A 15,934-nucleotide genomic window follows, 5' to 3' on the forward strand; every position below is an offset into this window, starting at 1 on the left:
TGACACCCATGCAGCTAAATGCAACCCGTTGATATATATTAAAGTATAAGACCCACCAACAGAAAGGAAACAGCTTGGTAGTTGCTTTCCTCGCATGGAAAGTTGGGAGGTCACAGCAACAGGGAAACTGTCCAATGTGTGTGTGTGTGTGTGTGTGTGTGTGTATGTGTGTGTAGTCCAAACTGAACACCTAGCAAGTCGCTGAAGCATTCCAATCTAGACAGTATTTTCTTAAAATGGCTTAATGTTCAGGTGGCTTTAATACAGGGTAGGACAAGCTTAAGAGTGAAGGGCAGATATGCAATATGTGGACCAGGGCTATAAATAATATTCTACAAGAGAGAATTCTATTCTGTGGATAAAAGAATATACTAAAGAAGTGTTTATAGTACAATTGTTTCATTGATTATATCTCTAAGATGATAATTCATGATAAATGATTAACTGTTAACCAACAATACAGTAATACTAAAGCAAATCTCTAGAAACTTGGATTGAAAGGTAATTTATTTGCATTTCCCATTTTAATTAGTTGCATGCTTAAGATGGAGAAGGGTAAATATTTAAAGTGCAGTTAAATTAAGCTGGGTAAGGCTGCTGCAAAAGGAATGGCAGGAATATTTTAATCTTGTCTACCTCCAACATGGCATTTCACACTTAGCATACTTCATTAAACACGAGGAAGCGCAACTAAATTGGCTCTTGTTTAAAATGGATTGTTGAGAAATTAAAGGATACATCACTGACTTGGTCTAGAATTTTTTTAAAAAAGGAATTTTTTCTTACAAATTTAAATTCCATCAAGAAAGGCAACAAAAGTAATCTGGGCAATACTGCCTGAATACCATTTGTGAATTATTTTTGCCAATTTCTCTAGACACCCTATTTTTCACAACTGATTACAAGGAAAATCTGTTTCTTGCCATGTGGACCACTCTCTTTTATGTTGTGTTGGTATAACATAACTTCCTGATGCTACTGCTAACATCCTAAAGCAATCTAAGTTTTGCCTCCAAGTTCTGATTTAGTCATCCACTTTGACTGAATGGTTCCAACCTCATTTGTGGGGAGATGACTCAACCTTTATATTTTAAAAAATGGGGAAGAAGCTTTACTCTCTGAATAATAATGTCAAGTCCATCTTAGATTTTCTTGGAGGCTTTTGCCTTACAAAACAACGATAAGGTTGTACTGAGACTCATTAAGACATGACTTTATACCAAACTGAGAGAGATGACACCCCCAAGAAATGAACTGTTCTCATCCTTTTGGCTTTCATTGAAGAGCTGTGCTGACAGTGCTCCCTCAAACTGTGGCATTGCTCAATTACTCATGCCAAAATATGTTTTTAATTGCAGAACTTGTCAATAAATGTGGATGAGTGCATATTTAATATATATTGAAAATGTTCCCTTCAGTCTTTAACTAGAAATAAATTAACAGCTGAGCCATGATTAAAGACGTTCAGTGGAGACAGTTGTTATTTCCAGTTAAAAAACAATTATCTATTTTGAAGGCCCTGAATTCCTGGAAAAGGAGTATCTCTAGAAGACTACAACAAATGAGCATAAGGTTAAAACTGACACATTTCCTGTGCAACAGCCTTTTGGGTAATAAGGTAATGTTCTAAATATGAAGAAACTATGCCTCCTAAGAAGAGTTGTCTGTCTTGATATGCCACAATCAACAGCCCCCAGAAGCAACTTGGAATATGAAATCAAACAGGGTGGATCATTAGGCCATCTGCCCACTCTTTTGCAAAAGAACAGGATAGCTCATTCACTGTCCACATCCTAGATAAGCCTCTTCAATTCCGATCACACTATGCTGTGAATAGGCAGGGGAGGCCTTCAGAGCCAAACATTTTAACTGAACCAAGCCATACGGTATGGAAACTTGTTTTCCTCCCTGCCACCCTCTCTCTCGGTCTCCCTCTCCCTTTTCCAGCAGAGAGAGAGAGAGAGACATTCATGGTATCATGAAGCTATTTTATCTTGGAGGAAATTCAGCCCCCACTATTGCAATGGAGCAGATCATCACTAGCAGCTGAATGAGCCATTTGAGGAGGAGGTTGCACCTCTGTGTCTCCCAATTAATTAAATAGTTCAGTTAACTCCATGCTTTCAACAACCTATTCCTGATTAAAAAAAACAACAACAACCCTACAGCATTAACTATTAAGGGCCAGAGAAAGTTTGCAAACAATCCTTAAATCTACAGCTTTTATTAATCCAGAGAAGTCACTAGATCCCAGGAACCAAACCATTACCAGTTGTCAATATAATTTGCTTTGGTATATTATTGTATCTCTGCTATTGTATCCATTCTGATCTCTTTTTTCCTATATCATATCTATATTTTTATTTAAGTAAGGCCCTTCTGAAATGCATTAATAATGAGTGCATAATTTAAGTACTTTGATGATTATGACAATTAGGATGACTATGAAAATCTTCAGTGACGGGTTATTTCAACAGCCTGCAGTCCCCTTGCTGGCTGATGCGTTTTCTCTTTGAAGGCTAAAGACAATAGAGCACAAGTGCAAGTTCCTGCATCCATAACCAGTCTTGCCTATTACACATTTTAGAGTGGATTATCCTCCTAGTCAGAAAGCATTCTCTGCAGATCAGAAATATGCATACTTCAAAAGCAAGTCCATTAAAGAAATAGCTTTTCCTATTTTTAAAGGATAAATTATGAATATTACAAAGCTGATGTAAGTGGTAATCTCCAGCATTTCCACAATCCTTTCATATTTGCTGTCAGCATTTATTCAAAGTGCATATAATTACAGTACTGCACTGCTAGTATGTTACATTTTGTTCACATAACATCTTGTAGATGGAAAGCAAGGGATTTTGTATGATCACAACACACAATGGCATGGCTTTATTAACATTGCCCATTGGTACATATCAATGTCCTTGTAGAACCAAATCAAGGTCCATCTAGTTCAGCTTTCAAATTTCAGGAATGATTAATCCGAGGTTTCCAAGAGCTCATAAAATATATGACTCCCAGAAAGCTTTTACCTACATTGCATTTTATTTGCCTACTCACTCCATATGGAGGGATTGCTTGGAGAATATGTGGTGTCTTCTAGTACAAGTTTTCATTAGAAGATAGGGAAACTGCTGTTGGACTCTAGATCACGTAGACCAATGGATAAGGAACATGGAAATGGTATTTGAATAGCACCCGGAAAGTCAGAGGTTGCCCATGTGTAATCTATGTAAATGACTTACATCTCTCTCTCTGGTAGAGAAAGGCAGGTTGTCATATGAACACATCCTGAGTTGACGAAGCAGAAGAAAATTGACAATTCTTTAAGTCTTGTTTTTTTGGAAAGCAGTCTGTGAGAAAGTTTTATTACCTGTGAAGACTCATTCTCATCTTCAAATTTCAAATCCGAGAAAATTCCATTTTTGCTGAAGAACTAATAAGAATGTCAGTCTGGTAAATGCTGATGACATTCCATGGGATTTAGAGGAAGCCCCAAGTGCTGTCTCCTGCCAGAGCTAAGCTTAGCAGATTCACACAAAGAATGTAGTCCTTCTAACAGCAGTTGGACTTAACTCTGTAGAAAAATGCCTGGTTAGCTTATATGGAACTTCCACACTTGGTTGCCAGGCTTCTCAAAAAAATACTATGTGGTGTTTCACTATTGGGTGTGTGTATGTGTCAGAGAGTATTTTTATTCAGTTTTCATTTTTTTGTCTAAGTTACTTCAATAGATTCATCAGGACCAATGACTCATAGCATGAAAGAAGCACTTCATTTATTATGATTTCAGTATATCTCATCATCCCCTTCACTTGCCAATAGCCCTTCTGAGATACAATGCAAAGTCTGAGAGGATGTTACACAACTTGGGGCATCACCTGCTTTTTTGAAAGTACTTGTCTGCTCAGGGTTAACCTCCCCAGGAGCTTAAACCAGTGTCTCTCAACCTTGACAACTTTAAGATATGTGGACTCCAACTCCCAGCATAGCTGGCTGGGGAATTCTGGGAGTTGAAGTCCACATATCTTAAAGTTGTCAAGGTTGAGAAACACTGGTTTAAACCCTTCTCTCAATTCTACCATCTGTCAAGGCACATTGGGCAGGAACACAAGCGAGGCCCTTCTTGGTGACCAGTCTCTGATTCTGGAATTTCCTTTCCTGGAAGGCCAGGTACTATAGTTGTCCTTTTGCCCAAAGGCAGAAATTGTTTTATTCCAACAAGCTACTGGCTTTTAAGCTATCTTTTTTAAAGCAAGTAGCTCTTAAATAGGTGTGTCTTTTGCTTTCTAAAAATTTATATCCTTTTATGTTTCATTAACACATTGCATTTTTAACAGTACTGTATGACCATGAGCTGTTCAGAGTGCTATTTAATGGGATAGTTAGAACATAAATTTAGTAAGTACATGATAAATTAAGAAACCTGCAACTGCTGCAAAGGACTGCAATTCTTGTCTGCCTCAAGGAGGCAAAAAGTTAAATTGTACTATTCAGTGGCATGTCCCTAATCAATAAACACAACAGTGTAGCTGCTGCTTAGCAATTGTGTGCTCATGTGTCAAAAGCTGCCTTCTTTGGGAGAGACCGTTTCATTTGGGTGGGGAAGAGAAGGAAGTTGTGTGTAGGGAAAAAAAAAACCCTGAGTAATACAAAGCCAAGACTCTCTGTCTCAGAATACTAAAATCTCTGTCAACAGTTCCAAATGGATCTGGAACAAATGAGTCATTTTACTGTAGCAGATATATTTTCTAAAATCAATCTGTTTGAAAGAGGCTCATGAGCTCTCATCACAATCACTATTAAAATTAAAATATCTGAAAAATATCATTCAGCTTGTCCAAACTTTGATAGATTGGTGTAAAAGGAATGTAATACTGAGCGTACCATAGAAAAAGCAGAAAATGAACTCATTTCACTTTTTAATTTGTCAGTAAGAAAGATCACCTGTCTTAAAACAGAAGGAACAGATTAGCATCTCTTTTAGGGCTGTGCATTACTTGGATTTAAAGGTACTTTGTAACTTATGCACGAACATAGCACCTGTCTGCAAGTTTCATTAAAGCAGCTGCATCTTTTCCCACAGTTGGCTAGCTGCCCTCTGCAGCTGCCATTTGATCCCAGGGGAAAATATGGCTATTTTAAAAGGAGAGAGATAGATGCTCTATTCTTGCTCCTTTGTACTCCAAAGGAATTTTGGAATCAAATTCAAAGCCAAACCCTTATAAATGATTTTATAAATAAGTGATACACATATGCAACATACATGCAATATCCTAAAGTCAATCTCTCATCTTTCCAGCTAAAAGAATCCCAATACTGGAAATGAAGGGGAAAAAATCCAAGAAATCCTGAAGAGCTACTGTTAGCTAGATTAGACAGCACTTTGATATATGAATTGTGTTGTAGTTTTGACTCGGTACAAGGGTACATACAGTACAATCAGGTTGTTCAGCATTATTTTTTCCCCAGTCAAGTTTCCTGGGCTGTTTGCTTCTGACAATGCTACTTCTCATTTCACCATAACCTGATTAATTTTGGTTGAACAACATGAATGCTGTTCTGTTACAATGCACATGGTAGATGCGGCATTTTCCCTTCCTCCTTACAACAGCCTGATACAACAGGTAACATTCCACTTTTCAGATGGCAAGCCAAGGCCAATCAAGGATTGTGGCTCAGCAGACATTTGAATCAAAGTCTTCCACTTTGGAGGCCAAATTCTCTGATCCATTTTGCTTATCACCACATAAAGCTATTTTTGCAAAACCTAATGAATGTTCCACCTTTAATTTTTCCCTGTATAACATGAAGAACATACAAAGCATGTTGCTGTTGTTAGCTGCCGTTGAGTCGTTTACAACTCATGGCGACTCTATGTATAACAGAACGAAATTGTAATGGTTGCCTATCCTAAAGTACTCTCAGACTCACAAGCAAGGGCTTGAATAAAATCTGGTTTATTTAAGAATAGTACGCAAGTACAAAGAAAGCTGAGAATGAGCAAAAGCGTACCAAATACAAACTAAAAACCCTCGGTGAGAATGTGATCCCTCCCCCTTCATTCAACTGTTTCAAATTCCCCATCCCAGGTGCTCCTAACAAGTTCTGCTAATCAACGGGCAAAAAGGACCTTGAACACAAATGATAACCCAAACACATTCCATCCCAATGAATAGAGATAGAAAGCCTGGTACAAGGTCTCCCAGCAGCTCCTTCTCAACTGGAATGTGCGTCAACACCATGGCATGCGAAACGTTACGATGTACATTGAACATTGCAACGATGAACATGACAGAAATGCTGTTCGGTCTTGTGCCATACGCCTGACTGTTCCAATGTTTGCATCCATTGTTGCGGTAATTGTATCAATCCATCACATTGTAAGTCTTCCTCTTTTCTGCTGGCCCTCGACTTTACCAAACATGATGTCCTTTTCAAGTGATCGGTCTTTCCTGATGATGTGCCCACAGTATGAGAGTCTAAGCCTAGTTATCTTCACCTCTAGGGAACATTCTGGTTGTATTTCTTCTAAAACTGATTTGTTTGTTCTTCTGGCAGTCCATGGTATTTTCAATAACCTTCACCAACACCACAATTTGAATGCATCAATTCTTCTTCTATCTTGCTTTTTTAATGTCCAACTTTCAGAGGCACATGTGGCAATTGAGAAGACCATGGCATGAGTCAGACACGTTTTTGTTTTTATACTGACATATTTACTTCTGAAAAGATAGGTCTTTGTTGGTAGATTTTCCCAGTGTGATACGTCATTTGATTTCTTGATTGCTACTTCCCTTGGCATTGATAGTTGATCCAAGTAGAATGAAATCGTTGATGACTTCAATTTCTTCTCCATTTATTGTGACATTGTTTATTGGTCCATTTGTGAAAATCTTTGTTTTCTTCACATTCAGGTGTAGTCCATATTGCTGACCACAATCTTTGATCTTCATCAGCAACTACTTCAAGTCTTCTTCACTTCCAGCAAGCAAAGTTGTATCATCTGCATATTGCAGGTTGTTAATGAGTCTTCCACCAATTCTGATACACTTTTGTCTTCGTACATTATTGCTTCTCGAATTATTTGTTCAGCATACATATTGAATAAGTAGAGTGAAAGTATGCAACCTTGCCACAAACCTTTTCCAATTTTGAACCACTCGGTGTCACCATTTTCTTTTCTAACGACTGCTTCTTGATCCGCGCACAGGTTCTGCATGAAGTGCTTGGAATTCCAATTCTTCGTAATATTACCCATAACTTGTTACAGTCCACACAGTCAAATGCCTTTGCATAATCAATGAGACAGAGGTAAACATCTTTCTGGTATTCTTTACATTCAGCCAAGATCCATCTGACATCAGCAATGATATCTCTCGTACCGCATCCTCTTCTAAACCCAGCTTGGACTTCTGGTAGTTCTTTGTTAATGTAAGGCTGCAAATGTTATTGAATTATTTTCAGCAAAATTTTGCTAGCATGTGAAATTAATGAAGTTGTTTGATAATTTCCACATTCTGTTTGATCTCCTTTCTTTGGAATGGGCATGAATACGGATCTCCTCCAGTCAGTTGGCCAGGTTGTTGTCTTCCAAACTTCTTGACATAGAAGAGTAAGTGCTTCCACTGCTGCACCTGATGGTTGAAATATCTCAGTTGGTAATCCATCAATTCCTGGAGCCTTGTTTTTCGCCAATGCCTTCAGTGCAGCTTGAACTTCTTCCTTCAGTACCGATGGTTCTTGATCATATTCTACCTCCTGAAATAGCTGAACATCAACTAACTCTTTTTTCTACAGTGATTTTTATAGTGATTCTGTATATTCCTTCCATCTTCTCTTAATACTACCCACATCATTTAATGAATTGCCCATAGAATCTTTAAGGATAGCAACTTGGGGCTTGAATTTTCCCTTCAGCTCTTTCAGCTTGAGAAATGCTGATCGTGTTCTTCCTCTTTGATTTTCTAACTCTAGGTCTTTGCACATTTCATTATAATATATTTCCTTATCTTTTCAAGCTGCCCTTTGAAATTTTCTGTTGAGCTCTCTTCATTTTTTTCCCCCATTAGCTTTAGCTACTCAGAGTTTAAGAGCAAGTTCCAGAATCTCATCTGACATCCATTTGGATCTTTTCCTTCTTTCTTGCCTTTTTAATGGTCTTTCACTTTCTTTGCATATTATGTTCTTAATGTCTTCCCACAACTCTTCTGGTCTTTGGTCATTAGTGTTTAGCGCATCGAATCTATTTTTGAGATGATCTCTAAATTCATGTGGGATGTTTTCTAGATCATATTTTGGCACTCTTGGACTTGCTTTAATTTTCTTCAGCTTCATCTTGAACTTGCACATGAGCAATTGATTATCTGTCCTGCAGTCAGCTCCTGGCTTTGTCTTAATTGATAGTATTGAGCTGCTCCATCTTCTCCTTCCACAAACACAATCAGTTTGATTTCTGTGTAATCCATCTTTGTTGTTTATTCATTCAGTTGCTTCTGACTCTTCGTGACTTCATGGACCAGCCCACACCAGAGCTTTCCGTCAGTCGTCAAAACCCCCAGCTCCCCCAGGGACGAATCTGTCACCTCTAGAATATCATCCATCCATCTTGCACTCTCAGAATTTTCCTCCAACACCACAGTTCCAAAGCATCAATCTTCCTTCTCTCAGCCTTCCTTATGGTCCAGCTCTCGCAGCCATATGTTACTACGGGGAACACCATTGCTTTAACTATGCAGACCTTTGTTGTCAGTGTGATGTCTCTGCTCTTAACTATTGTATCGAGATTTGTCATTGCTCTTCTCCCAAGGATTAAGCGTCTTCTGATTTCCTGACTGCAGTCAGCATCTGCAGTAATCTTTGCACCTAGAAATACAAAGTCTTTCACTGCTTCTACATTTTCTCCCTCTATTTGCCAGTTATCAATCAAGCTGGTTGCCATAATCTTGGTTTTTTTGAGGTTTAGCTGCAAGCCAGCTTTTGCACTTTCTTCTTTCACCTTCATCATAAGGCTCCTCAGTTCCACTTTTAGCCATCCAAGTGGTATCATCTGCATATCTGAGATTGTTAATGTTTCTTCCAGTGATTTTAACTCCAGCCTTGGATTCCTCAAGCCCAGCACGTCGCATGATGCATTCTGCGTACAAGTTAAATAGGTAGGGTGAGAGTATACAGCCCTGCCATACTCCTTTCCCAATCTTAAACCAGTCCGTTGTTCCGTGGTCTTTTCTTTCTGTTGCTACTTGGTCATTATATAGATTCCTCAGGAGGCATACAAGATGACTTGGTATCCCCATACCACTAAGAACTTGCCACAATTTGTTATGGTCCACACAGTCAAAGGCTTTAGAATAGTCAATAAAACAGAAATAGTTGTTTTTCTGAAACTCCCTGGCTTTTTCCATTATCCAGCAGATATGGAATTTTGACAATTTGGTCCCTAGTTCCTCTGCCTTTTCTAAATCCAGCTTGTACATCTGGCAATTCTTGCTCCATGAATTGCTGAAGTCTACCTTGCAGGATCTTGAGCATTACCTTACTGGCATGTGAAATGAGTGCCACTGTTCGATCGTTTGGACATTCTTTAGTGTTTCCCTTTTTTGGTATGGGGATGTAAGTTGATTTTTTCCAATCTGATGGCCATTCTTGTGTTTTCCAAATTTGCTGGCATATAGCATGCATTACCTTGACAGCATCATCTTGCAAGATTTTGAACAGTTCAGCTGGGATGCCGTCGTCTCCTGCTGCCTTGTTATTAGCAATGCTTCTTAAGGCCCATTCAACCTCACTCTTCAGGATGTCTGGCTCTAGCTCACTGACCACACCGTCAAAGCTATCCCCGATATTGTTATCCTTCCTATACAGGTCTTCTGTATATTCTTGCCACCTTTTCTTGATCTCTTCTTCTTCTGTTAGGTCCTTGCCATCTTTGTTTTTGATCATACCCATTTTTGCCTGGAATTTACCTCCAATGTTTCTAATTTTCTGGAAGAGGTCTCTTGTCCTTCCTATTCTATTGTCTTCTTCCACTTCCACGCATTGCTTGTTTAAAAATAATTCCTTATCTCTTCTGGCTAACCTCTGGAATTTTGCATTCATTTGGGCATATCTCCCCCTATCACTGTTGCCTTTTGCTTTCCTTCTTTCTTGGGCTACTTCTAGTGTCTCAGCAGACAGCCATTTTGCCTTCTTGGTTTTCTCTTTCTTTGGGATGTATTTTGTTGCCGCCTCCTGAACAATGTTGCTAACTTCTGTCCAGAGTTCTTCCGGGACCCTATCTACTAAGTCCAGTCCCTTAAATCGATTCTTCACCTCCACTGCATATTCCTCAGGAATATTAGTGAGCTCATATCTAGCTGATCTGTGGGTCTTCCCTAATCTCTTTAGTCTGATCCTAAATTGCGCAGTAAGAAGTTTGTGATCGGAACTACAGTCAGCTCCAGGCCTTGTTTTTACCGACTGTATAGATGTCCTCCACCTTTGGCTACAAAGGATGTAGTCAATCTGATTTCGGTGTTGTCCATCTGGGGAAGTCCATGTATAAAGCCATCTCTTAGGTTGTTGGAAGAAAGTGTTTGTTATGTAGAGTGAGTTGTCTTGGCAAAATTCTATCAGCCTATGTCCTGCTTCGTTTTGTTCTCCCAGGCCATGCTTACCTGTAATTCCAGGTGTCATTTGACTGCCCACCTTAGCATTCCAGTCTCCTGTGATGAAAATAACATCTCTTTTAGGCGTGTTGTCCAGTAGGTGCTGCAGATCCTCATAGAACTGCTCTACTTCAGCTTCTTCAGCATCTGTGGTTGGGGCGTATATTTGGATCACTGTGATGTTAGATGGCTTGCCCTGAATTTGAATTGAGATCATTCTGTCGTTTTTTGGGTTGTATCCAAGCACTGCTTTAGCCACTTTACTATTAATTATGAAGGCTACTCCATTTCTTCTGTGGTCCTCTTGTCCACAGTAGTAGATCTGGTGGTCATTTGATGTGAAGTGCCCTCCGACCCGAGGGGCTCATCTTCCAGCACTATATCGCAAGATGTTCTGCTGTAATCCATCGGGTTTTCATTGGCATGTTTTCAGGAGTAGATTGCCAGGCCTTGTTCCCTAGTCTGTTCTTTGTCTGGAAGCTCTGCTGAAACCTGTCCACCATGGGTAACCCTTCTGGTAGTAGAACTACTGGTGGCAGAGCTTCCAGCATCATAGCAACATGCAAGCCACCACAGTATGGCAAACTGACAGACAAATGGGGAAAATATAACTTTGCCAGCATGTATTACAGTGCAGGAGCTCCAAGGCAAGAATATACAAATCTAATTGGTGTTATTATCAATGTATGATACACAGCTAAGAAACATATGTGAGAATCTGACTTTCTGTCCACATCAAACTCTTCAAAGTGTGTTGACCTGATATGCTTTCTTACTTCCTCATGCTTGAATGGCCTAATAATAGCTTTGTGGTGTGACAGAGCTGAATGAATGTCATCCTTGTCAGTCTTTTTGGTATAGAAAGGTCATTGGCAGAAGTAAAACTAATTTGCATTCCTCAGAATTGGACGTTCAAGGAGTAATTAAATCTAAATATGATATTTTTTTTTATTTGGTAGAACAATGATTTTTTTTTTAAAAGCATAGAAATTCATTTGGCTGGAGAATAGGAAAATGGGAAGAGGCAGTTATATCTAAGTTTCCTGGGTTTCTTTGGCAAAGCATTCAAACCTCAATTAATCTGTAATTTGTTATGACTGTTTAGGGCAGTGTTTCTCAACCTTGGCCACATGAAGATGTGTGAACTTCAACTCCCAGAATTCTCCAGCATTAATGCTGGCTGGGGAATTCTGGGAGTTGAAGTCCACACATCTTCACATGGCCAAGGTTGAGAAACACTGGTTTAGGGTAACAAATGATTTTTTTTTTTTCATATTTATATCCTGTCTTTCCTTGAGAGGCTCAAGGTGGCACTCTGTGAGTCACCATTCTTTCATCTTACCACTGTGGGAATTAGATTGAATTGAGAGTTAACGACTGACCAGTGAGTTCCAAAGCCAACTGGGGGACTTCCTGATTCTCCTGGTCCCAATCCATTTCCTCAAGCATTACTATAAAACTGACCTGTGCCCTTTTCATTGGCTGCCAGATTAAATTGCCTGCTTCAGAGTCCACCTAAGTGCCTCTCTCTTTAATTCTTAATTGGCTTTCTCAGTTTTAAGACATGGATTTGCTACTAGTTTCCTGTCAGTGTATCCCAACACTCACATTAGTACTGTGACTGGAGAGGAACATTTCTTTATATCGTAATAAGAAGCTGCTATTCATTCAGAAATAGTCATGAGCACAAACATACTTTGCAGACCAAGTTTTAGTAGGATTACTCAGCTTTCTGCCCTGAAAACAGATATATTGATACCAGAATATAAATCAAATACCACCCAGAGTCCCTCCTTTTGGGGGGGGGGAGAGATGGGCAGTGATACAAATTTAATAAAATAAATAAATAGATAAATACTTGCATGTCTATGGCTATTTACAAGGCAGAGGTTATGACAGAAGGCAGAAGAATTCACTACTTTTCTTAAATATAATGCTCTATCGTTCATTGTTCACATAGATTTGAAGAAATGTAAGCAATCACCAGCACAATATCTTAATGCAAAGAGTTCATACCTTGGTCTAATTACACAGTGCAATAAATACAAAACCGTACTCTGAAAGATGGCTTTGCAACTGTATCAGTGGGAATTTCCCCTCATATCCCATAAGACATTCACCTCTGAAAGCAACAATCTTATGCATACACCCCCCCCCCCACCCCAAATCCCATTTCACTCAGTGAGACTTACTGGCCAAGAAACACAACGCTAACTGGGATGCTACTTTGGGTTCAGCTCTGAGACATCCTAGGATAAAAATACGCCACAAACGCATTGGCTGACCTTGGGAAAATCACTTTTTTTCCTTATCTAATTCTGATTTCGTTGTAAAAAAGCTCCAGCATGAGTGTTCTGCTCTGTTTCCAGGACACACCAAACAAAAAGCTATCATTAAACCACTTTTCATTTTCAGTATACCAACTGTTCGCTAGAAAATGCATGTCCTACTGGATATAGGATTAAATACAGATATTTTAAGCGTGTTTGCCCCAGAAGGAAGGGATAGCGATGAAGCATTGCATATAGGGACCGTAAAGGCTTTGCATTCTGCTTTTGGACGAGTCTAGTTTTCAGAGTTCCTTCGGTGCTATTTAAATTTGGTACACTTGTACTGTATGTTTACTACAATGAGCCATCAAGATCACAAGACGTAGCTCCGCAGGCATCGCTGTCTCCGGCCAAGGAACGTTGCAGGACCCATCTGTGCAGATTGGCTCCAAAGGGAGGGGGACGAGAAGAAGTGAACTGAACTAATGTGAAGCCATGTTCCACTGTTGTTAGACATCAAACGCTGCAGCAAGAAGTCTTACAGCTACAGCTTCTTTAGCAGGGACACAAAAGCTTCCCTGAAACAATTGGCTCTCTCAGTGGCATGAGCACAGCAGGTGAATGTATCAGGATGACCTTTGCGGGGATCTCCAGGAGAGCAACGGCTCAGACACTTCTCCTAGGAAGATCCTTAGAAAAGTGGGGAGCTGTTGGGAAAGGCAGAGGACGAAGAATGAGCCTGAAGCTCAAGATGCACATCTCCCTCGAACTCACTGTTTTTCCTCTCCACGTTCCTTTCCCTTGTGGGCGTTGGAGCAAAACGCCAGCCAGCTCTTAGCATTAGCTGCAGTTATATAAGGCCAAAAGGGAACAGCAGCCAAGAAAGGCGAAAGGTCATCTGACCTCTCACTGACAGGAGGGCTGCTGCCGATGCAGTGACGCTTGGACTTCTTTGTCCTGCTGGAGATTTGTTTTACACCCTCCCCAACTCTTGAGGCTCCTGCTTACTTTTCGCCTCTCCCAGAAGTACTACGACTCCCTGGATGCAAGGCCTTGTGTCCCCCTGGTGTCCTTCCAGCTTCCTCAGCTCCTGCTGCATTCTTCTGCTGCAGGCGCCACCCAGCCTCTGCTCAGGTTCCATCTCCGTGGACAGGCAGATGGACCTGGACCAGGGGAGCTGCCTTCAGACCTTGACTTGGCAAGAGCATCAGCCCTACCCTCCGCCAGAGAACAGCTGCTCCCCGGGAGACCAAACTGGAGTCCCAGCAAATGTAGGATGTGTTTTTACTCCCAGGGAGAGGCATCTCACGGAGGTGCCAGACTTGGGTATGATGCATTCTGACTTGGGGAGGCACCATTTACTGTTCCATATCAGGCAGCAAACAGTCTCTCTCTCTCTCTGTCTGTCTCTGTCTGTCTCTCTCTCTCTCTCATACCCACTCACACACATACACACAAACACAAGTTGCTTTTCCCTTGAGCTTTGGGGACTGCTAACAACCTCCCTCCAGAGGATCTTGTGAAGAGAGATGATCTCACAGCTGTACCTAAACTCTCTGGTTGCCAAGCCCCCTCCAGCTCTGCCCCTCGGCGGCCGGAACACTCGCACAGGAAAGGGCCCTGGACACCGCGGGCTGGGGAAACTTTCAGCAGCAAGACCAACTGCCACCCCTGCCTCCCCGCGACCCGCTCTGCCCCTGGGTGCTGGCGCGTGCCAGGTGGTGCTTCTCCACACCCAGGTGCCTCCGACCCTCCCCAGACATTGCCCTGGGCAGGTCCGGCTTCCTCCCCACCCGCCTGCCTCTGTGGCTCTCCCCAGCCAGACGTTACCTTCTGCTGCCTCCGGGCCATGTCCGTGGGTTGCTTGGCGTTGAAGGGGTAGGCGATGCACCTCATGACGAAGACGTAGAGCTGCAGCTTCTTCTTCCTCTCTTCTTCCTCCTTCTGCAGCCTTTCCAGCTCTTCCTTCTCCTTCTCGCTCACCACGGAGGGGCTTGGGCTGGAAGGCCGGACGCTGCTCCCGCTCCGGCTGCTGGGCTGCAGCCCGCCGCTGCTCCCGCCGCCGCCGCCCCCGGAGCTCTCGCTGGTCCGGCTGGGAGAGAGCCGGGCCCCCGAGGCGGCCGGGGCCAGCACTTCCTTACTGCTCTCCTCCTCCACGATCTCATCAGATTCTTCTTCACTCGACGACGGGTCCAGCATGTTGGCCGCAGACTAGAGCTCGCAGCTCGGCGGGGCGAACGGCCGGACCGGCACCGGCACCGGCACAAAGCCTGGGCAGATTGCTGGGGCGCCCTTCCTTCAACGCCTCCCCCTGCTCCTCCTGTCCCCTCTCGCAACCGCGGCTAAAGGAGCGAGAGGATCACCAGCCGATCGCGGGGTGGGGAAAATGAGTCTTCGCGAAGAGCGGTGGAGGCAGCGGACGGCGGAGAACGCACCGCCGCCGTCTTTCCAGGCTTACGTGGGTTTATGGCTTTAACTCTTGCCTCCCCAGGCGGGCTCCGCTGCCGGGGAGAGAGGGAGAGCGAGATCAAAGGCTGCCACCGGCCAGCTCACTCCTCATCCAGGGAGGCCGGTTCGGTCCCCCCAGATCTCTCTCTCTCTCTCTCTGGATGCGGGGAGACAGAAGGGGCTCTGCAGCGCCTTCTCGTTCCCTCTCGCTCCTTTCCTCCTTACAGTAGTTCCCTGCAAGGGAATAACACCTCAGCGAGCGAGGAGCTGACCAAGGTGCTGAGGAGCGAGCCACCAACTGCAGCGGCGCCGAGAGCGCTCGGTCGGCGCAGCAGCAGCAGCAGCAGCAGCAGCAACAAGCAGAACGGCCCACCCCTGACTGCGCAAGCTCAGTGCTGCCTTCTCCTCCTCTTCCTCCCTCTTCTCCGCGCGCGGGCGCCGCACATGACTGTTTGGGAAACTGAAGCCCCCACCCTCAAGAGGCATTTGCCCTTACCTTACCTGCTCCCGCCCCGCCCGCCCCACCTTTTCCGTGGCGCGGCGCTGGCTTTTCCTTCCTTGACTCTTTCC

At 42.6% G+C, this 15,934-nt stretch overlaps 1 protein-coding gene across 4 annotated transcripts in view; it reads right to left on the bottom strand.

Moving 5' to 3' along the window:
* Positions 1-15,708, bottom strand: part of CADPS (calcium dependent secretion activator) — a 393,346-nt gene extending 377,638 nt beyond the window's left edge. For 3 of the 4 annotated variants that reach the window (XM_063291524.1, XM_063291525.1, XM_063291523.1), the window contains exon 1: positions 14,747-15,708. In XM_063291524.1, coding sequence (XP_063147594.1) covers positions 14,747-15,115 — 369 coding nt within the window. In that variant the 5' untranslated portion in view covers positions 15,116-15,708. The remainder of the gene's footprint in view (positions 1-14,746) is intronic. The other variant, XM_063291526.1, reaches the window with a different exon arrangement.
* Between the last annotated feature and the right edge of the window lie 226 nt (positions 15,709-15,934).

Source organism: Candoia aspera, chromosome 2, assembly GCF_035149785.1.
Source record: "Candoia aspera isolate rCanAsp1 chromosome 2, rCanAsp1.hap2, whole genome shotgun sequence".
Lineage (NCBI taxonomy): Eukaryota > Metazoa > Chordata > Lepidosauria > Squamata > Boidae > Candoia > Candoia aspera.